Consider the following 23,216-nt stretch of genomic DNA (forward strand, 5'->3'; position numbering starts at 1 on the left):
TGATCATTTGATAATATATTTTGGTAATGTTTGACATGCAGGGAAGGGCTTTATTGTGACAAGGCTGACCTCGATTCGGTCACTTAACTGTTTTACTGCTAAGGCAGTCATTTCATGAGAGTGAGGAAATTAAAGTTGATCAACTATTAACGCTATCTACTGGAGTTTAGGGTTAATCCACTGGAGGTTAAAATTTCAATTATCGAAGTATCACCAAACAGGCAATTGCTTCGTTCAAATGTAGGAAGAGTCTTTCAAGAAAAGAAATTGTCTTTAAGGTTAAAATTATTTTTATATGTTATTTTACTTTTTTTTTTTTTGGTCGGAAATTTATTTGCAGTGAAATTTTTTACTATAGGGTAAAAGCGCCATATTTCTCCCCCCCCCCTCCAAGCTTTTTGTTCTCTGAGTAGCATATGTTACGAGCAAGTAATGCAACATCACTAAGTCAAATTGCTTTTACACAATTTGCTTTAAGTTAAAAAAAGTTTCTACAAAAGAAACTTTTACCAGAATTGAAAATTGTTATCCTTCTTTTAAAGAAAATACTAAGGCAACTATCTAAAAACATAAATCAACTTTATTTGGATTCTACACACGAAAGGGCTTTCAAATTGCCCTTGCTATTCGAACTGCCGCGAAACGATCAACAAAAACCAAACTATCAAATGCCACGAATCCACACTACATTAACAGAAAGACAGCTAACTAAATTGAACCGACTGGTAGGAAATTTGCATATCGAAAAGCGCCCCTTGCGCACAAGTATACTTGAGGATTTTTATGGAGATTTTCCACAACTTTCGTCCCCTCTCCAATACGCCTTCTAAAAAAGAACAGGTAATAATAATAATAAATACGTATTAAAAATTGTATTAAAGAAAAGCATCACATATTTTGCATTTTTAAATAAAATATTTAATTAAAGTTTTTTTTTTTTTCAAGCCTCCAAATATGCGTCACAATTTATTTATTTTTGTTGGTCGTCCCTTTTGTGTATGCCACGAGGCGCATTAAGGCCAATGTACCTGTATTTCTTCATGTTTGTCTACGTAAAAAGGGTTTGGGCAACTAGGATACTGTACACTCCAAATCTTGACGGGGTGGAAAATAGTAACATTCTAGTTGCCAATAGGACAGCTTCATGCTCTACCGTAAAGTGAACCTATAACATCAGAGCATTCGGTTTACTGCGTACACTGTAAATAAAATCCGTAAAATTTACAGAAAAAAACTGTCAGCCAGGACGCCAGTTTTCTTCCGTTTATTTTACAGAAATCTTCCGTATTTTTATTATTTATTCAAGCTGATTTATTATTTTGTGAAGATTAAAAAATGAAACTATACTTTCATAAATACATTTCAATATTTACTATACTATTACGAAATACATGTATACAAAGGTAAATTTCCGAATATGCCTCTGTAACAGATGACAAAAAAACATAATAATAAAATATTGATTAGGATGCAATGAAATGGAAGTTGCAAACGATTTAAGACTTACTCGCTTTGAATAAATATAAGATCAAAAAACTCGAGCACGAGAACCAAAATCCAAACACGCGGGCGAAATTTCGAAGATTCGAAGAAAAACAAAGTATAACCGCACTGTTAAAAATTCAGGAAGATTTTCTGGTAATTGTTACTGTAAAATTGCATCGCCGACGCATCGCTGATTTTTACGGTAATTTATACCGAAGAAATAAGCGATCGCAGCGCCAACTGGTTGCTGTGGCCTACCGAGGAAACCGTAAAATTTTACAGTAACATTTGATTTTTACGGTAATAGTTACTGGCCACATAGATGCCAGTAACAATTACCGTAAATTTTCCGGAAATTTTTTAACAGTGCGGTTACAGATTCAAAAAAAAAACAGAGAAATCCTGTATTTTATTACGAACAGTTTTTTTCTGTAAAAAATACGGATAACTTCTTCAAAATTTACAGTTTTTTTTACAGTGTACTCTAAACAAATAAGTCAAAATACAATTAATTAAACACATTCTAAGAAATCAGAAAGATCTTTCGCCAATAGCATTATAACAATTCATGTTATCAAAAGTGCCCCAAGATTAAAGTGCTCCCAATCGGCAACGCAGCGGAATAGACTCATGAAACTTGCACAAATAAATAGTGTTCTTCACCGCAACCAGGAAGCATATCAACGGTGGCGTCAAACCAGAGAAACATAGGGCACAAAATAGGGCTTCTTTTCCCTAATGTCTTAAAAGCATGCAAACAGAAAGTGAAACGGTACTCACTTTCGTTGCATTGCAAATGCGTATAAGAGAGAATAGTTTTTGTCAGCCATTAAAAAGCGGAAACGGCGGGCATTGTGATAGAGAAAATCACTTGAGATACAGTGTTTGATATTTAAAACACACACTGCCTATTAGGCTTCTAAATGTTTCGGAAACGTTTCCGAACGAATAGGAAACATGCTTTTAAAAGGAATTCCCGGAAAAGTTATGCTTTATTAAATACAGTTTCTGATTTTTTTGTACGTTGTGCGCTAAATTTCCATGTTGGAGGAAAGGGAAGGAAACATTCCGAGGACAATAAACCAGGATTTTTCAAGAGAATTTCGAAACCTCCCAGGGATTTTTAATGTACTTATAGATTAAGGATATAAGTATTTAGTTTTTATTTTTAAAGTTTTTCCTTAATGCAAAATATGATTTTTCCGCTATAATTTTTATGTACGATACAATATGACGAAAATGATCGCTTCCCTTGCAGCCAAGCATTTGAATTATTTTTTTAACCCGAAAGTAGCTTCTTCAACAATTTTATTTTTTTCTTTTCCAATTTGTGTCTCTTCACCGACGCTCGACAAGCACTGACGGCCTCGAACTGTTTCAGGTGCATGAAGGACGTTCTGGACACGTACAGTAGCCGATTCTGCAACATGGACATCAAGTACGGAGGCACGCCCCTTCACTGGTCCAAGACGCCGGAGGTACGCAAGATTTACTTCGTTTCAAAAGTTACATTATACAATTGGGAAGTTTTAGGTTTTAAATATAAAACTATTTCACGCAAAATATTTCTAACAATTATATTGTTTCCTTTTCTTTACTTGCTCCATTATTTGCGGTTTAAATTAAGCATTCAGTATACAGTCGAGCCTCCATATATCGAAGTTCTACATATCAAAATGTTCTATATATCGAAATCCCAGCAAATTTCAAAGTTCATTATATAGAAAAATTGTTTCTATATATCGAAAAAATCTCTATATATCGAAATTTTTTTCGAGACATTCGTAGATTTTTTTTTTCCACTTTAGACTGTTTGTCTGATGAAAAATGAAGGTTAGGAGAGAAAATGATGTTTACTAAAGGTTGCTAAGAAACTCATAAGAAATCTGGGGTTGAGGGGTGTTTAGATAGATCGTTGTTCCGTTCTGGAGTTCTTAAATTCCCTCAAGTTTATTTCAAATCTTAGTTGTAACCAGTAACACTGTCAAATCAGTTTCAAGTTCTCCCTTTTGTCTGTTGATTATCGTTCCTAGTCTTTTTAGCTGCAGTAAAAATCATTCAAGTTAAGTAGATTAATTTTTTACTTTTCTCTCGATGACATTGTCAAAACGGAAATCCCCTCATGTTGCGAATCAAGTTGAACTGTCGAAGAATGAAGATGTATGAAGGCACAAAAATGTCATTTCTGTTAATTTTTCAGTTATTAATTTTCGTTTAAATCGATGGTCGTATAAATTAGAAAATGGGTTTCATGTACGAAAATTAACTTTAATTTTAATGTTTTAGGAGATTTTTATCATAAAATAAGTTTGTTTCTATACATCAAAATTTCTATATATCGAATTTTTTTCCGGCAATTTGCTACTTCGATATATGGAGGTCCGACTGTATTTGCATAACAAAATTTCTAATGATATTTTATAGAGTAAATTCTGCACTTATGTTTTTTTTCGGAGCACTTTTACTTGTATTCCTATCATTAAAACACCAGCTACCCACTATGGCTCGATCGGGCCCCGCCCAACTGCTTTTTGAACAAAACCCGTTTTTTTTTCTCTCAATTATGATAAGAGGAACATATTTTTTCTCATCAAAAAATTTGGACGGAAGCATATTGATTTTTACATTCGTTTTTCCAGTTTTCGTTTCAAAAACTATTAATTTGCGTGAGAAATCATTCACTGATAACATGAACTAACGGGCGTTTTTATTATAGCTATAGAATTGACAATTGTACCAGATATCAAGAAATTCGAAATTTTAAGAGGATCACCTTTAGCCAACTTGCATTTTTGTACGACTTTAATAAACGGAGATATTCATTGACAAGTCGACAGTTTCGTTTGAATAACCCTACGGCACGCGCAATCACGCTTTCAATCTTCCCCAGCTGCGCATCTCGTATGCGCATAGCGAGCCTACCCTTGTCTCACTGGCGACGAAGTTTAAGTCGTTTGTATGTCTTTTACCAGACTACATTCCTTCCGGTTTCTTGGTTGTATCTCGAATTCTTCTGCTGCATATATATTTTGTTGTGAATGAGTGTATATTCGAGAATAACGCTACGATGCACTCAAAATAATAATAATAATAATAATAATTACCTTGAGTACATTATGTAACACCAGGGCTGTGCTCGAGATTATTCTGGGCACGACCGTTGAAAAGTGAAGTTAGAGGCGCGCCGTTCCGAAAATAATTGTACCGCTTATGAATTAATGTACCGTCGCAGGCGGTAAGTAGGGGCGAAGCCCTCGAAGTACCTCGCCGAAGGCGGCTTATCTAATCATGCATTTTCTAAAAATTATAAAAAAGAATCCAAAAAAATAAATAAATAATTTTTCTGTTATATTATTTTCTGTTATATAGTAGTATTGCTTTTGATGATGGTGATGTGTTTTGTATATTATGCGCATGCGCAGTGACGGAGGGTGTTTATCGTTGCAGCTGACGGAGGTGCTGATCGAGCACGGGTGCCGGGTAAACGCGCGCAACTTCGAGGGCGACACGGCGCTGCACGTGATGGTGCGCAGGAACAGGCTGTCGTGCGCCCTCGCCCTCCTCTCGCACAGGGCGGACCCCGACGCCCGCAACGCCCACGGAGACGCCCCCGTGCACCTCGCAGTCAGAGTGAGTACGCACGTCACAAACTATTTCGAGGTTCAGTGCTCATAAAAATGTGTACTACCGCGGGAAAGTAGAGCGCAGTAACTGCAAATTTGCATTTTTGCCATCTGTTGTACTATAGCGTTATTGTGCAGGCGTATTTGGTTTATAACGAAAAAAAAGCACTGAAAAAAAACCCCCCAATTCTGACATTTCCCTGTTCTTGTAAGCAGTGGTGTAGCGAGAAAAAATCCTTGGGGGAGGGGGGTTAATGTTTTTTGAAGTTTAAAGTAAAGCCATGCCCTCAACATCTTCATAAAGTAAAGCCATATCATAAAGTAAAGCCATGCTTCTCTTAACTAACCAACTTGTTTAGTTGTGCCACGATTTTTATATAGGGAAAATCATTAAAAGATTACAGATAATTATCCCTCGATCATGTGATCTATATAGGAGGAGCAGATTGCAATAACGAAATATTATTGGGCTTTGCACCGCAGACAGAGGCTGGCTTAAGTCTGGAGGGAAAAAAAGTGTCTGGTAGGTACTTTAAGGGGAATTTCATCTGAGCCCAGAACATAACCATATATGGTATGAGAAGCATTTAAGTGTGTAATAAATAGTGTCTGTGACTCATACGAGCTGACATATAAGTGAACAGAACTTAATATGGAAAAGGCCTAGCAAAGGATTTTCCATATTACATATATATATATATATATATATATATATATATATATATATATAACAGGAAGACATAAACTTTTTACCGTCATAAAAGATATTATATTAAATAAAAATCTTCTAGCTCATAAACAGAACCCTTCAGGTTCGACTGAAAAATGATTTTTAAGGCTCATGGGGGGGGGGTTCTGAACCCCCTATCCCCCCCCCCACATGGCTACGCCACTGCTTGTAAGGAACCCAAAGCACGTTTCCTCAAATATAGCTCAGAAACTCATTTTTGTGGATACTGCGCTCTACCTTCCCAATGTAACTAGAAGTGCCAGGTGAAAATTTTGGAAAAAAAAACCTTCGCTTCGTGAAATGAGCCAAAAATAGGCATCCTGCTAATTTGGGTCAATTTCACGAAGGGCTTTTAGATATAAGGCCATTCAACGGAAAATGGTAATTTTGTCCCGCGCGTGACGCTTCATATATTTCATAAAAAATAATAATTTAAAAGGGTGACGAACAAAATTTTGTCGCTTAAGAAATCGCAAACGCATGTGTGACTTCTTAAGCAAAAACTTTCTTCAAAAGTTACAGTCGGACCTCCATATTTCGAAGTAGCAAATTGCCGGAAAAAAATTCGATATATAAAAACTTCGATACGTAAAAACGATCTTATTTTATCCAAAAAATCTCCTAAAACATTAAAATTAAAGTTCATCCCTATCACATTTTTCTTGTATGAAACCTAATTTCTAATTTATATGAGCATCAGATTAAATGAAAGTTTATAATTAAAAAAGTAACAAATTACATTTTTGCTCCTTCGTACACCTTCATTCTTCGGCAGTTCAACTTGATCCGCAACATGAGGGAATTTTCGTTTTGACAAATCGAGACAAAAGTAAAAAATCAATCTGCTTTAACTTGAATGATTTTTACTTCATCTAAAGGGACTAGGAATGATAATCAACAGACAAAAGGACTAACTTGAAACTGATTTGACGGTGTTACTGGTTACAACTAAGATATTTGAAATAAAATTGAAGGAAGTTAGGAACTCCAGAACAAAACAACGACCTGTCTACACATCCCTTATCCCCAGATTCCTTATGAGTTTCGTAGCCACCTTTAGTGAACATCATTTTCTCCCGCAACCTTCATTTTTCATGAGACAAACAATCTAAAATGGAAAAAAATCTACGAATGCTGTCTCAAAAAGAATTTCGTTATGTAGAGATTTTTTCGATACATAGAAACAATTTTTCTATGTAATGAACATAGAAATTTGTTGGAATTTCGAGATATAGAAAATTTTGATATGTGGAAGTTCGATATATGGAGGTTCGACTGTATTTAGGAATTTATATAGGAACCGTCACATGCGGGACAAAATGACCATTTTCAATGCAATGGGCATTTACATATTTCTTTCAATGGTTTAAATATTTATTTCTAAACTAATGAGATATGTTTCCTTTACGTGGGAACCATAGCTTTCAAAATCTACAATTTGTTTCGTCATTGCTGTTTTAATAGAGCAAAAATATTAATTTATTCATAAGCAAGTTACCAGAGGTCGACTTTGGACGTCCCGCACGTGACGCATGTAAATACATTTTATTTTAAATAACAAAATTGTTTGATAAAAATAAAACTGTGTCAAAAGATCTTAGTATTAAATTTAAAGATTAAAAAAAAAATGCATACTCCTGTTTCATTAAAATATTAAGAGATATGACGAAATGTTAATGAAATTTAAGCGTATTTTTGTCTCGTACGTGACGGTGGAATGGCCTTATATTGGAAATCATCCACTGCAACCGTGTAAAATATTCTCTTGTGTTTTTGTGTGCAAGATCTATTGATTGTAGGTTAAAATCAACATTTCTTAAATTGTATTTCGCGGAACTCCTGGGGTTCCATGGGGATCACTCTGGGGTTCCGCGTGCCTTTCATTCTTTTTCTCCTCTTATCCTCAAATGAGTATCCCAAAAGTCCTTTGATGTAACGATTCTACATTGAAAAAAAAAATTTAAAAAACACATGATATCCGATGTCAGGGTTTCCTAAGGAAGTCGGAGGAAAATCGGGGAGGAGGGGGCGGAGCACAGAATGTAAATCAATTTCTGAGTTTCCTCGTTGGTTAAGAGTGAACTTGTTGATTGACATCTTTCTGTTTCAATTTATATTTCTCCCTTTGAAAATTATTTTAAAATTAAATACTAATTGCATGGCAGATTTTTTTTTTTTCTCCGATCGCGTTTTTATGCGCCATCAACTAAAAATACAGCCGAAACTGAAAACTTCCCTGTATCGGAAAGATTCCGGTTTACAGAGACTTCCGGATGAAAGAGTCGCGGATGGTCGGGTGTTTACGGCATTTATAACCGAGGACTCATTTATCAAAAGGGAACACATCCGTTTTCCGAAAATGTTCAGGAGGTGAGGAAAACGAATTAGGGTAAGGGCAAAATAGTTATATCAAATTTTCTGGGTACAGAATTGAGCACAAAGTCACAGCAAGTCATGACCCAGAGTAAGAAATGTTTGTGTAAAAAAAAAAAAAAAATTAATTTGAATTTTGACATCTTGAATTCAAATTATGTTTTTCGCAATCACGAGTATGTGTGTGCGTAGGGAGGCTTGTGTGTGGGGGTATGCGTGTTTGTGTGTAGGGGGTATGTGTATGTGTGTGTAGGCATGTGTGTTTGTGTCTGTGTGCTGGCATGAGTAAGTGGGTAGTTGTGTGTATCAGTGTTTGTGTGCGTGGGGGCGGGGTATGTGTATGTGTGTGTAGGTATGTGTGTTTGTGTCTGTGTGCAGGCATGAGTGTGTGGGTAATTGTGTGTATGAGTGTTTGTGTGCGTGGGGGCGGGGTATGCGTATGTGTGTGTAGACATATGTGTTTGTGTCTGTGTACAGGCATGAATGTATGGGTAGTTGTGTGTAGGTGTCTGTATGTATGTGTTTGTGTGTGTATGTATGTGTTTTTGTGTGTATGTATGTGTATGCGCGTGTGTGTAGGATATGAATGCAACCTGGAGACGGTTTTCGCTAGAGGAGCAGCATCTTGCAGCGGCCGGTCGACGGTGGTGCTGCAGAGGGTGGCGGAGGGAAAATAAAACCATAGAACATCAAAAGAGTCAAATGAAAGCAATAAGCAATCGTGATTGCTCAAAAAAAAAAAAAAAAAAAAAAAAAAAACAAGGAGATATCGCCATCCTAATTTTGGATAGGTGCCTTTTTGAACGAAAACCTGAATGTTGAAAATTCCAATTTCACAAAAACTCTATTATTTTACCTTCTCCTATTCTCTTGTCGAAGTACATGAACCTGAAGGTAGTGGATTAAAATTTCAGGATTTCGGACACGTGTTCCTTTGGATCTAAAAGTCTTTGCACTACAGATTCTTTCAGGATGTGTCCCCTTTTGTCTTTATCTTTACTAATAATAAAGCTGAAAGTCTCTCTGTCTGAATGTCTCTCTGTTCAGATCTCTGTCTGTCTGTCAGGATGTCTGTGACGCGCATAGCGGCTAGACCGTTCGGCCGATTTTCGTGAAATTTGGCACAAAGTTAGTGTGTAGTATGGGGGTGTGCACCTCGAAGCGATGTTTCGAAAATTCGATGTGGTTCGTTTTCTATTCCAATTTTAAGAACAATACTATCATGAGATGAACGAGTAAATAACGAGATTATCATAACGTGGAACCGTAACATGGGCAAAAGCCGATCGGCGAGAAATTTCACCTTACATTATTTGTAAATATACAGGCGAACCAAAACTGGTAGCTAACATAGAATTAGCACTGACCAGACGAGTGCCCGAAGCAATGGTTCGGTTCAACTCGAAATTTTGAAGGCAAGGCAGGTATATTCAGTAAGTTACCGCCCATTTACTTACTTATTATTTTTAACTTACTGAACATTATACTGAACTTATACTGAACTTACATACATTTACTTACTTATTATTTTTAACTTACTGAACATTATACTGAACTTACATACATTTACTTACTTATTATTTTTTACTTACTGAACTTAAACTGAACTTACATACATTTACTTACTTATTATTTTTAACTTACTGAACATTATACTGAACTTACATACATTTACTTACTTATTATTTTTAACTTACTGAACATTATACTGAACTTACATACATTTACTTACTTATTATTTTTAACTTACTGAATATGTTCCCTATTGATAAATGACTCCTCATTTGTGGTCTCTGTTTCTCTCCGTAGACGGGCGACGTGTCCATGGTACAGACGTTCATCGCCTTCGGGGCGGACCTGGAGGTTCTGAACAACCGAGGGGAGAGTCCCCGCCACTGCGCAGCCGCAGAGGGGCGGTCCCAGGGCGATATGCTGTACGCCCTGCACGCCGTGGGCGCCTCCCGCTGCGCCCCCGCCCTCTCCTGCAACGACGGCTGCAGCCCCGGCGGTCAGTTCAACGGAATACCCCCGGAGAACTGCTCCTTCTCGAGGAAGTACGAAACAGGTGAGAGTCTCAGTCACGCCCCTTTTATTTTCTTCATTATGTTACTTACTAGTGGCACCCGCACGGCTTCGCCCGTAATAGAAAAATTAAAGGTCTTTTGGTTCGCTTGTATATTTACAAATAATGTATGGTGAATTTTCTCGCCAATTGGCTTGTACCGACGTTACAGTTCCACGTTATGATCATTTCGTATCTCGCCCATTGGCTCGTGCCCATGTTACGGTTCCACGTTATGATAATTTCGTAATTTATAATAGTTTTTTTCTTAAAATTGGAATAGAAAAAGAACCACATCGAATTTTCGAAAAATCGCTTCGAGGTGCACACTCCCATGCTACAAACTAACTTTGTGCCAAGTTTCCTGAAAATCGGCCCAACGGTCTAGGCGCTATGCGCGTCACAGACATCCAGACATCCTCCGGACAGAGAGACTTTCAGCTTTATTATTAGTAAGTAATAATAATAAAGAAGATGAATGTCATAATAATAACCACAACGTGCGAGTTAAATAATATTGTATGAGTGGCAACAGATATAGATGAAGTTTAGAATAAAGAAAATGGATAGTAACAGACATAAAAATTGTATGTTACATAAGATGCATTACTTTTTATAATCAAGTGCATTTCTTAATGTTCATTTATCGTACATACAGTACAATGAATGTTTGTCGTACACAGTTATTTTGAAGTCTTAAGAGTCGCAGACATCGGTATGAACACCAGCAGTGTCGTGACACGGCCGAATTCCGTGCCATGTTCTGTTTCGGGTATTTAGAGATCTTTTGCAGCAAAACGTCTGCCCGAACACGGCGAAGAATTGAGCAGGAAATCAGCAGTGTTATAGCAGGAAAGGTGTGCATACCGATGGTGTTGAGTCTTTAGACTTCCAGGTAATTGTGTATAGCGAACACTAAACCATAACTGACATAATATTGTAACGGATCCGGTGCGGCTTCCAACTTTCTTGAAAGGACGACACAGTTCTTGATGAAAAATACAGGAAATTTATTTACACTATGTACAGGAAAGAGCGTCAACAACTGCTAAATTATTCATCAGCAATTAAGCAAATATCACACAACACCGTAAACTCGACGGTGACACACGTATTTACATCAAAATACGATAAACAACACAGCGAAATGCCTCGCAATAAACAGAGCTAATACACTCTCAGTACAAATTCTCAATCGAGACTGACTTTTTATCATTCGTAACGGCTATTCATAGACATCGAAAGAGAACTCTCAAATATTCCACAAGATTCCAAACGCTTCTGGAAAATAGTAGACCGTTATCAAATTTTATCAATGAACAAAAAAGAAAGAGGGGGGTCGTATACTTTAGCCTAATGTATAGGGGTTGTATATTCATTACGGGAAACTATTTACAGGTTACGTTACTACAATAATTACTATTTACAGAATTTGTAACAATATTGAAAATAGGGTTGGGGGAGGTGTACGACCCACTTTCAGATCACACTGTGTACATACTAGTGATGTTCCGGATATCCGTATCTGTATCCGTATCCGCGGATATCCGAGGAAAAATAAAGATCCAATCCGTTACTTTTTTGACGGATCTTAAACGGATCTTTTCTATTCTAAAAATTTTTAAATATTTGAATAAAAGACTTAAATTCCGTTTAAATTAGGTTTTATTCCCTATTTAAACTGTAAGGTATCATTTCAGAGTCCAACAACCCTTTGAGACATATTTTTCTTTTAATTTTTAGTTTAATATTAGTTTTTGTTATTGATATGGGGTTTCTGTTTTTCTTCAATTTGGTTTTTCCCGGCACCCTTCAAAAAAAAAAGTGAGACAAAACTCTCGATTTACTGTCTGTAAAGGTGTTCCCGTCTCTGTTATTCCGTCGGTTCGGTCGGAGTAATCTGGGTGGAATGGGTCAGCGCTGCATTTATGCCGAAATAAAATGCGAAAAATTATTTCTAGCCTATCCAGTAGCAGCTTTACATTCTTGCTCCTGTATCCTATATCTACTGAGCAAGCTAAAAATGATTTTTTGCATTCTATTTAAGCATCCCGTTCTTCCAACTCTACATCCATTTTAATGGAGATTTCTTCAAAGAGTCAATCATAGTCTTTGTTATATTTTCGCCGTGGATGACGTTTTTTGAAGAAGCAGTGTTATTATAGTGACGGGAATACCTTCCGTAATAAAATTTACACTTAGATAGTTGAATTGGGCAAAAACATTTTGAGATCCGTACCCGTATCCGTATCCGCGGATCTTGACACTAATGATCCGTATCCGTGGATCTACTTTTTTAACGATCCGGCACATCACTAGTACATACAAGATCTGTTGGGAAAATATAGATAAACCTAGAGCGCTGGAAACTGAACCCTCCTCAAAGGGGAGGATCCTTGGGACTCCGCCCACTCCTCCTAGTAGTGATCAGGGTTGCCAACTCCTAAAAACGTTTCCCCCTAAACTCAACTCATAAAACCCCTGAATGACGTCAGAAAGTCACGTAATCCTTTGACTGTGACGTCACACGTGGAATTAAAAGGTCACGTGACCATTGTTATTTTTCACTGCGAGTGAGTAATATAATATCAAGTATTTTTATGTCATTTCTGATCAAAACCATGGGCTACAAAGGCTCAAAAAATGTATGTAAGTAAAAAGAATGAATAAAACAATCGAAAAATTAAATTTCCAAAGGTAAAAGAAACACATTTTTACCTGATAAACCTTAAAATTAAACCTCCTAAATTTACCCCTAAAAATTTTATCCCTCTAAAAGAATCCCATTCTAAAGTTTTCCCCCTAAATTTAGGGGGAAAACCCCCAAGTTGGCAACCCTGGTATGACGTTGCTATACTCAATTCAGCGAGAGCTGATAGAGGAAGTAAACAAAGAGGGTTACTACTTTCATGACTTACTCGCCCGATTGGCAATGCTGTTCGCATTGAAAGCGCGGACATTTCGCTTATCTGATTGGCGCTGTTTTCAATCATCCCACCGCCAAGAAGGCAGCGGTAACGCCAATTGTCACGTTGCTTTGTTTACGTCCACTATCAGCTCTCGCTAAATGGAGTATAGTTTGGCTCTGTGGCGTTGCTGCCTTTCAATCGCCTCTTGAGTTTGGGGAACAGCCAAACATCCCTGTATCAGAGGAGTAAGGAGTCTGTCGAATCATAGGAATTCGGTCTTGGCTGTCACCCACTTTCTTTAAAAACGTAGTGCAGTGGTGCTGATTAGTGATGTGCCGGATCGTTGAAAGAGTAGATCCGCGGATACGGATCCGGATACGGATCTCAAAATGTTTTTGCCCAATTCAACTATCCAAGTGTGAAATTTATTACGGAAGGTATTCCCGTCACTATAATAACACTGTTTCTTCAAAAAATGTCATCTACGGTGAAATTCAAATTAAGACTATGATTGACTCTTTGAAGAAATCGCCGTTAAAATGGAGGGAGAGTTGGAAGGAACGGGTCGGCGCAGCAATAATGCTTAAATAGAATGTGAAAAATTATTTCTAGCTTGCTCGGTAGATGTAGGATACAGGAGCAAGAATGTAAAGCTGCTACTGGATAGGCTAGAAATAATTTTTCGCATTTTATTTCGGCATAAATGCAGCGCTGACCCATTCCAACCACATGACTCCGTCCGACGGAATAACAGAGCCGTGAACACCTTTATTAGACAGTAAATAGAGACTTTTGTCTCACTTTTTTGGAAGGATGCCGGGAAAAACCAAAATGAAGATAAACAGAAACCCCATATCAATAAATAAAAAAATAAAAAAAAACTAATATTAAACTAAAAATTAAAAAAAAAAACATGTCTCAGAGGGCTGTTGGTTTCTGAAATGATACCTTATAACTTAAATAGGGAATAAAACCTAATTTAAACCGAATTTAAGTCTTTTATTCAAATATTTAAAAAAATTTAGAATAGAAAAGATCCGTTTAAGATCCGTCAAAAAAGTAACGGATACGGATCTTTATTTTCCTCGGATATCCGCGGATACGGATACGGATATCTGGAACATCACTAGTGCTGATCCAATCGTCCCATCATTTTCCCTTGAAATCGAAAAAGCAAAACGAAAAAATCCCGATAGCTCTACACAGTACCTTAATCAAGTAGATAACTTTTTGGGTGTTGACCGACAGCTTGCGGCTCATAGCCGCCTGTGACCTCCACCTGCGCCCCCTGTGACCTCCCCACCCCCCTGCCGTTTCCGCCTGTGACCTCCCGGTTGCTCGCGCGACCATAAAACGTTATAGTTTCAGGTATGGACTTAGTTGTTTTTTTCGTAAAATAAATTTTAGTTTTAAGTTAATGGTCCCACCTTTCAGCCTAGTGTATTAAATAAATACACCCGGTCAACTTTTTTTTTTAAATTTTGGCAAGTTTTTTGTATTTTTAATTAAATTAGTAGACAAACTGCGTTGGCATGCAAATTGCGTCTGCAGACTTAAATACACCTTATCACCGTTTTTTTTTATTATTATTTAATAAACTGGGTAGGAAGGTGGGACCATCAACTTAAAACTAAAATTTATTTCACGAAAAAACAACTAAGTCCAAAACTGAAACTATAACGTTTTACGGTTGCTCGCGCAAACCGGGAGGTCACAGGCGCAATCGACAGGGGGTGGGAAGGTCACAGGGGGCGCAGGTGGAGGTCAAAAACGGCTTTGAGCCGCGGAGCCGCCAGCTGTCGGTCAACCCCTAACAGTTATCTACTCACACCTACTACTAGTACATTTTTTGTTCAATTTTGGTACCGCATTTTCACACCTTCTGACTCTGATCATGCGTGTGTATTTTAGACGTTAGATAGTTTATTTGTTTTGTTTTGTATCAATATATGTACATACCAAATTTCCTTAACACATTGTCGACAGCCTATATATGGACTCTCTGCGCTAAGCTAATTATTTGAAACAATTTAAAGGTAAACAGTTACATTGGACTTTTTCATGAATAATACAGCATACAAAACAAATTCTATAATTTTTTTTTCTAGAAATTTTCCACACTGTGATATTTTTCAAAGTAAGGGACAACACATAAGGTAGGTTTGGACGCACATGTTTTGCATTGATAATGCAATTCTTTTCGAATGTTCAGAGAACGGCAGACGACGCATTTTCTTACATATACTTACATATGTAAGACATATACTTAGGTTTGCTCATTTCACGTTTTTATTTACTCCCACAGACTACAGCATAAAAAACACGCTCGCTATCTCGTTTGATCGCGCGCTCGCCTGCTTGCATCAGAAAATGTTTTCACAGCAAACCCAGTAGTGGCGCCATTTTGTATTCTCTTCTTGAACCTTGTCTCAATAATCGTCTATGCGCGGCAGAACAGCCAGGAGAGCCAATGGAACCCGCTGAAAAAATATAGCAACGTGTTGGCTGGAGGACGAGTTATTTCGTCTTTAGTGCATACAGCATAATTCTGGAGGACGAGTTATCTCGTCCCTAGCAGTCAATGTGTTAAAATCGGTTTCATATTTCTGGAGATGGTCGACCAGACCTAAAATTTCTCTTAATTGTGCACACTAGTGTCCTTCCCATTCTTTATCGACCAAAGAAGACTCCTGGTTTGCACGTGTCGTACTCATTGTCCCTTTGTGTCTTCCAGTCTTCGAAGAGATCCTGCAGCTGTCGGGCGGGGCCTTGCCCGGAGGGGGCGGGGCCTCGGCGACGGAGGGCGCGGCCTGCCGGTGCCGCGCCTCCGGCGGGGGCGTGGCCGGCGGCCGCTGCCGCGTGCTGAGCCTGGACGGGGGCGGCATCCGGGGCCTCGTGCTCATCCAGATGCTGGACGAATTGGAGCGGATCGTGGGGCGGCCCCTGCACACCTGCTTCGACTTCGTGGCGGGAACGAGCACCGGCGGCATCCTGGCACTCGTCCTGGCGATCGGTGAGTCGCGACCCTCGATTTTGCGAATCCCTCGGAATGGCGGGAAAAAGTTGGCCGAGATTTCGTGAAATCGAAAAGCATCAAAAACTATGTAGTACCATTGTCCGTTTTTCACGAGAAGGCACTTCGCCCCGCCTCCTCGAACGCCGAGTTCTATTTTACGCGGGGGTGATCGGTAAGCAATCTACGCGCTTCTACATGACACAACCTGACAGCCTTAACTTGGGCGTGCATTTTATTGTGCAAAACATGTTAGTGTCCTTTGCATTACTTCTCTGTTGTCATTTTAGTAATTCTTACATTTTAAAAACTGCTGCTTTTAGAACAAAATGCCATGATCCGAATATACTTTATCCGAAACAGCGAAATAAAATCATTGGATACCACGTGACGGAAGGAGGAGTCAAGTGCCTTCTCGTGGAAAACGGACAGTACATATGTTGCGCATATTTCCGTAGTTTAATCAATAATAAGTTCATCAATAAATTCTATCAATCAATACCAATGCAGTGAAATCCCGTTACAAAGGAACACAAATTTAGTTCGTTGTAACGGGAATTTTGTTGTTCGTTTTTGGTCGAACCGGAGTTTTGTTGAATGGAATTCAAGCAATGCAATGGAAATTGAATCAGGATTTAATTCGTTGAAACGGATATTTCGTTGTAACAGTATTTATTAAAAATAATGGCAGGGTAATATGAAATTATAATTTAAATGACCTTGGTCCCTTAGATTTTCAGAGCTTGAAGGTCAAGTATCTCTGCTGTTGGAATTCTTAAGAGCTGTTTTGACCTTACGACGCAATAGTAAAGGAAAAGAAAGAAACTTCCAGTTCATTAAAAAAATTCAAAATTACGTTGTTTAAATAAAAATAGTTTTTTACCCAACTCCTCCGTAATGCTTACTTAGCCCCGTATTGCCTAAAAAGCTATCTGCAGCTAAGTTCAAAATGAGAAATTACCCTTTAAAGATGTGTGCCTCCATGTATTTGATTAAGATGAAACTTATTTAATTTTTTTTTTTTTAATATTTCCTATCGACAAATGGCCATAAAACAGTGTACTTGGGTAAAATATGTGGCAAAGAACCATCTGGGTGACAATAACTCAATTTTGACAAAAAGTGCAGATACGAATTTTGTGCTTAGCACGGCAGCGTAGACTAAGTGCCTAATTGCTTTCACGCTTTGAACGTAAAACAAAAATGAACTCAAAACGGGAGAGCGAGCACCAGTCAATATTGGTACAGAGGCCACTGCCATCTGTCCAAGGTATTTTAATAGCAAAGAAATTAACAATTGGATGATTTCTAAATTTAAACTTAAAAATTAACCAACCATTAATTTGATTTAAATTGTTTGGTCCCATTGCCATAGCAACGTCTTCGTTGGATGGCCGCTAGATAGAGCTCTCCTCCGTACCGAAAGTCAGCGCGGGCGATGACGTAAGTTCACTTTTTGAGACAAATGCGAAGGCCTTTACTTTTACGGGAGCAATGGTTTTACCACCCAGTTTCCAGGAAACGGCCTTTCTTCAAACACCTGTTAAAAAAATCGGCACATTGGTGTTTGCATGGAAATCAATCGCTATTTTTGGAACGCCCTTTCATTTATTTGTGCAATATAAGCTCCTTCCATTTATTTATCTTATATAATTAAAAACTAATCGTATGTACCTATGTATCTATGTAGTCATCTATGTATCTATGTCCAAGTTTCTTCTCCCAAACGACAGTGAACTGACCATTGATCTAGGTATCAATGGATTCGTCATCTTCCCGTCTTCATGTTTGGCTATTTAACATCATCCTCCGATAGTAATGAGCGGAGACATCCATTAAAAACTATTAATTATGTAACTTGGATTTCGACATAAAATCCCTAATTTTCGAAGGCTTTCCTCCATTCAAATTATTATTCAGTGCTTCATCTCCACTTTCCGTAACAATGCCTTTATTAAAACTTATAGCGTGAAGAAAATCATTGAGACGAAAGATCTGTAGCCATTTTGTTCTCTCGAATTAGAACAAACCAGTTCTGTATTTTGTTTTGTGGCTTATCCTGTAATCGGGGGATTTAAAATGTTTCCTTTTTGGTTATTTTTCTGCAATCTGCAACAAAATGTTACTAATTTTTTTTTTTTTTTTTTTTTTTTTCAAGCCTGGTTGTTGAACACGCGTCACTTGACGTAACTTTTATTTTCGAGGTAGACCGTGCAAAGCAGGGCTACGCATCTAGTCACAAATTGAAATTGTGCAGTAGTTTCGAAAAACTGATTTTCCGATGATTCGTGCTCTCTCTGTATACCACTTTACTTGGGATTCTTGCTTCAAGGAGTGCTCTCTCTATCTTTTATCCCTTCTCATGTAACGGCAAACTGGTGAGCGGATATGTCTGTGTTCGCAGGGCGCAGCATGAAGGACGCCCGCTGCCTCTACTTCCGGCTGAAGGACAAGGTGTTCGTGGGCTCGAGACCCTACGACGCGGACTTGCTCGAGACCTTCCTCAAGAACGAGCTGGGGGAGTCGACGCTCATGGGGGACATCCGACACCCCAAGTGAGTCCCCCTCTCTCTCTTTCATACGCCTTATTTTACAGGAAGCAGACACGTGTTTCGGCGTTATAGGAACGCCTTTTTCAATGCAAAAAATAATGAGCTTATGGATGAAAAGACATCCGACAAAAGGCTTTTGTCGGCCGAAACACGTGTCTGCTGTAATTGGCAAATTTGTGCTTTTTTTAACGTTGTTTTTCTTACTTTACTGTTCAGCTCAAAGATATTTACGTGAAATACACCGCCAGCTCAATCATTTCCAGCCGAGGACTGAGCTGGCGGTGTATTTCACGTATTTCTGCTTTAGCCCTGGCTAATGGGCGGTAATTTACTGAATATACCTTGCCTCGCGTTCAATCTTGGAGTTGAACCGAACCATTGCTTCGGTCACTCGTCTGGTCTGCGCTAATTCTATATTGCCTACCAGTTTGGTTGGCACTGTTGGCTTCCTTAAGAGGTTTTCCATCTCCAGCTCAGTCACTTTCCTGTGCCGGGCTGATGAGTGCTAATAAGCACGAAACTGCAGTCCTCGGCTGGAAATGACTGAGCTAGCGGTGTATTTCACGTATTTCTGCTTTAGCCCTGGCTAATGGGCGGTAATTTACTGAATACAAAGGTATTTATTTATCTTCTTTCGTCTCTTTTTTGTCTATCCCTTTTTCTCTGCATTTGCCACACATTCGTAAAGCTGTACTGTCCGCCTCTGGCAAGCTGAGCTCCGTGGACCTGCGGATTAAACGATTCCATTCGCAGAAGTAGGGGTGAGGAAAAACACCTGATCAAAAGGCTTGATGGTAGCCCAACTCTGCGCTAACAATCCCTCTTCTTACTGTTTGCTCTCCCTCGAAAGAAATGGACTGGCTCAAGGCCACAGCTCAACTTCTCAGAGGTGAACAGTATACACAGAGCTGCCAACTGCTACGGAAAAATCGTAGGTTCTACGATTGACGCCTTGAACTACGACGCTACAAAAACGTGTCCAAAACCTACGATTTTCGTTTTTTTTTTTACATTTTGTAATCACAGGAAGTTTTTCAATCATTACAGATAATATCCGTAGTATAATCATTGAGATAATATTGCTTCTCTAACAGAATTCTAAATGTTTGGTTAAAAATAAGTAAAATAATCTTGCCACAATAATGTTAAAAAAATTCAATACCGATTATTAGCATTCTTTTTCAAAGCTGAGGTTTTTTTCCTTTTTTTACAATTTTTGGTTTACATGGCGGAATAGGCTTCGGCATACAATGCATCACACTAATAAACAGAAAATCTCAGTTTTTGGACTTATGTCAGTTTGGTTCTGAGGTACAGAATTAAAAACGTCAATTATTCATTGCGTATGTTGCAATCGTAATTATATGTGCCGTTTTATCCCCCCCCCCCCCCCCCAGCATAAAAATCTGCTACTAATTTAGCATTTCAAAAGTTGGCAGCACTGAGTTTAAGCATGTTTGCCTTGCCATCCGTATAAAGTCCGGTGATTTATTAAATGAAACAAGTTTCTTTGACACTGTTATTGCTCTATTAACACTGATTCTCTTTTTTTTTCGTTCTCAGGGTGATGGTGACTGCGACCCCTGGGCGATCGTAAACCAGCCGACCTGCACATGTTCCGTAATTACGAGTCTCCGCTCGAAGTCCTGAAACACGTGGAGACGGACCCACTCAGCGACGACCCCCTGCCCAACCCCAGAGGTGAGCCCCCCTCTCTTTCCCGACAGACTTTGAAAGTTCGTACCTTATGCATGTTCTTTTTTTACCCCCGTTTGTTCGTCTGTTAGCTCATAGCTCCTCAGTTAGTAAATCGATTTTTGATAATTCTTTTTTTTTTTAATGGATATGGTGTGGTTTAACTTAGATACTATTATTTTGCTTGACCCTATTTGTTCTTTGAAGAGAAAATAAGTTACTGGTAAGAAACAGTACATTTGAAGTCATTTCCCTATTAAATGCTTAAATCTAAACCCTTTCATACAGAAAGAGGTTGCCATAAAACAGTAGTATTAATAGTAATTATAGGACTATTAATAGGAGTGAAAATGATTCTAAAATGCCATAACATTTATCTAAGAGCCCGGTAGCAGAAACAGCGTTGCATCGCCCGTCGCACTCTTGAGCAAGTTTGACTATTTCTGAATTGGAAAGATTTATTTATTATTATTTTCTTTTTTTAACATTCTGCACGAATCTCCCGAATTTAAAATAGAAAATACACTTTAAAATAAGTAAAAGTAAAATTAAAGAAAAAAAAAAGAATTCTAAATCTATGGTAAAGAGTCCCCAGTGGCTGAGAGGTCAAGCACTCTAGCTCCGGCAGCTACTTGCGCCTCAGTCTTCCATTTTATTTTGAAGCTTTTTAGCCTCCCATTTTTCAAGTCATTTTTATATTTACCATTTCATTTTCCAGCATTCTATGGTGATGTTTTATGACGATTCATCTAATTCTGGTTTACCTCACAAACTATATTTATGTTTTATAATTTGCATCGCAGACTTCTGGAAACAAATTCTGCCAATAAGAGTAGAGATGCTTATTCACTTGTTGCTATTTTGTACTTTTTGAAACACATAATTTGAGATTGATAATTAACTTACTATTCAAGAAGGAGGAGGTGAATATTAAAAAAATTTGGGAACTACAAACTTTGCATTTTTTTTTTCCTTTTTTTAAGAAGGGCATTGACTATGGGAAAGTTATCAATTTCTACCCAGTTCAAAAAAAAACCTGTCGACAACTACAAAATAATAAAAATAAATCCATACATTGTAAAAGAGCTGAAAACCAAAATTAAAGCAAAAATCAAAGATAAAAAAGGAATAGCTTATTTGAGATAATATTTTAAAGCTCAAAATTTAACTAAAAATTAATTTGACAAAAAACTTCACTCAAAATGGTTCTTTTTTCTAAATTCCATTAAAAACAATATTTTCCTGAATTATTTGTTAATAAAAGTAATCAATGATTTTGATTCGTCACTGCACAAAATGTAACTCCTTATTTCTCACACGTATTATTAAAATGGTTTCTCCCAAATGCTCCCGAAATTTCCGTTTTATTCTCCAAAATTCCAAGGATAATTATCAATACTCGTAATGGCGTTGTTTTCTTCAGTCAAAAGTACTGCTTTTAATCACTGAAATTGATAGAAAAAACAAATAATAATAATATGCAGCGAGAAACTTTACTTACTTAATACTTTTAAACTTTCGGAAACGACCCCATTCCTTTGTCTTTTGCATGTCTGTGTAAAAACGATGTTAATGGGCGTGTCCTTCGTGCAGATCAGCTGATCTGGAAGGCGGGGCGAGCGACGGGCGCCGCCCCCACCTACTTCCGGGCCTCGGGGCCCTACATCGACGGGGGCCTCGTCTCCAACAACCCCACGCTCGACGCCCTCACCGAGATACACCAGAGGAACCAGGCGCTACGAGCCACGGTACGTATTTCTTTCTCTCCCGGTACAAATTTGTAGCCAAGTTGGTGAGTACTGTTTTTCTTTTTTTTTTTTTTTGCATACTGTTTGACTACGGATTGTATGTAATTTGGCAATCTGCCAAGTAAAGACCATTCCATCTGAATGAATCTGGCAGGGGAGAAGGGAAAATAACGATGGGATTAGGCATTTTATGATGTCACTAGTGCCTCATTCATTTACTGCATCCTCTAAAATTAAATAAGGGGAAACGAAACTAGTTACCATGGCAACATCAAAAAGAAAAGAAAATGTTTTCATATCGTTCAGGAACGTAAAAGCAAAATGGTAAGCTCGAAACTGTGTTGTGAATAAATAAATCAATTCATTTTTACCGTGAGAATATAGATCGAATATACTTGAGATTAAAAAAATGTTGCCGTGAGCATCATTTTTACAAAACTAAGGCTAAATAATAGAGAGGCAAAAGTGCACACCTGAAACAAGCCAACTAACATCCCTATAAACTAATAGATACGTCCACTTCCGCCTATAAACCGGATATTAATCTTTCCATGTAATCGATGGTCAGACAGTAGCTGCCGACTTTTTCGATTCGTCCCGCAGACTCCCCAATTTCGAAGCCTTCTCCTGAACTCCCTGGTGTAGTAGCAAAAAGCTCCCCAACTTTCGTCAAAACAACAAAATCCCCCCCCCCCCCAAAAAAAAAAAACGGACTTTTCAGTGGTTTAAATTACGGACAAATCCCCATCGTAAGTGATCACGATCGCAAAAAACAAAACCTTTTCTTTTTTAAATTACGAAAATTACATTTGTCCAATCCTTTTGAAACAGGTTTATTTCATTTTATTATACTTATTTTTAAAAATTTTATTTACCAAAAAATGCTGTTAGATGTTTCCGGTTTTTTTTTTTTTTTTTTTTTTTTTTTTTTTTTTTTTGAACGTCCTAAGTTTGTAAATGTTAATCTTATATCTTTAAACGAGCAATTCTTGTGGGTATATATATATTTCGTATCTCGAAAACGGC

General features: G+C 37.9%; 1 protein-coding gene across 1 annotated transcript in view; it reads left to right on the plus strand.

Annotated features, from left to right (window-relative positions):
* LOC129232819 (85/88 kDa calcium-independent phospholipase A2-like) overlaps positions 1–23,216 on the plus strand; it is a 136,303-nt gene that overhangs the window by 106,196 nt on the left and 6,891 nt on the right. Inside the window, exons 5-11 of the mRNA XM_054866918.1 lie at positions 2,867–2,963; positions 4,933–5,115; positions 10,021–10,276; positions 15,917–16,195; positions 18,600–18,750; positions 20,330–20,448; positions 22,036–22,190. Of these exons, the coding sequence (XP_054722893.1) occupies positions 2,867–2,963; positions 4,933–5,115; positions 10,021–10,276; positions 15,917–16,195; positions 18,600–18,750; positions 20,330–20,448; positions 22,036–22,190 (1,240 nt within the window). The remainder of the gene's footprint in view (positions 1–2,866; positions 2,964–4,932; positions 5,116–10,020; positions 10,277–15,916; positions 16,196–18,599; positions 18,751–20,329; positions 20,449–22,035; positions 22,191–23,216) is intronic.

Source organism: Uloborus diversus, unplaced genomic scaffold, assembly GCF_026930045.1.
Source record: "Uloborus diversus isolate 005 unplaced genomic scaffold, Udiv.v.3.1 scaffold_14, whole genome shotgun sequence".
NCBI lineage: Eukaryota > Metazoa > Arthropoda > Arachnida > Araneae > Uloboridae > Uloborus > Uloborus diversus.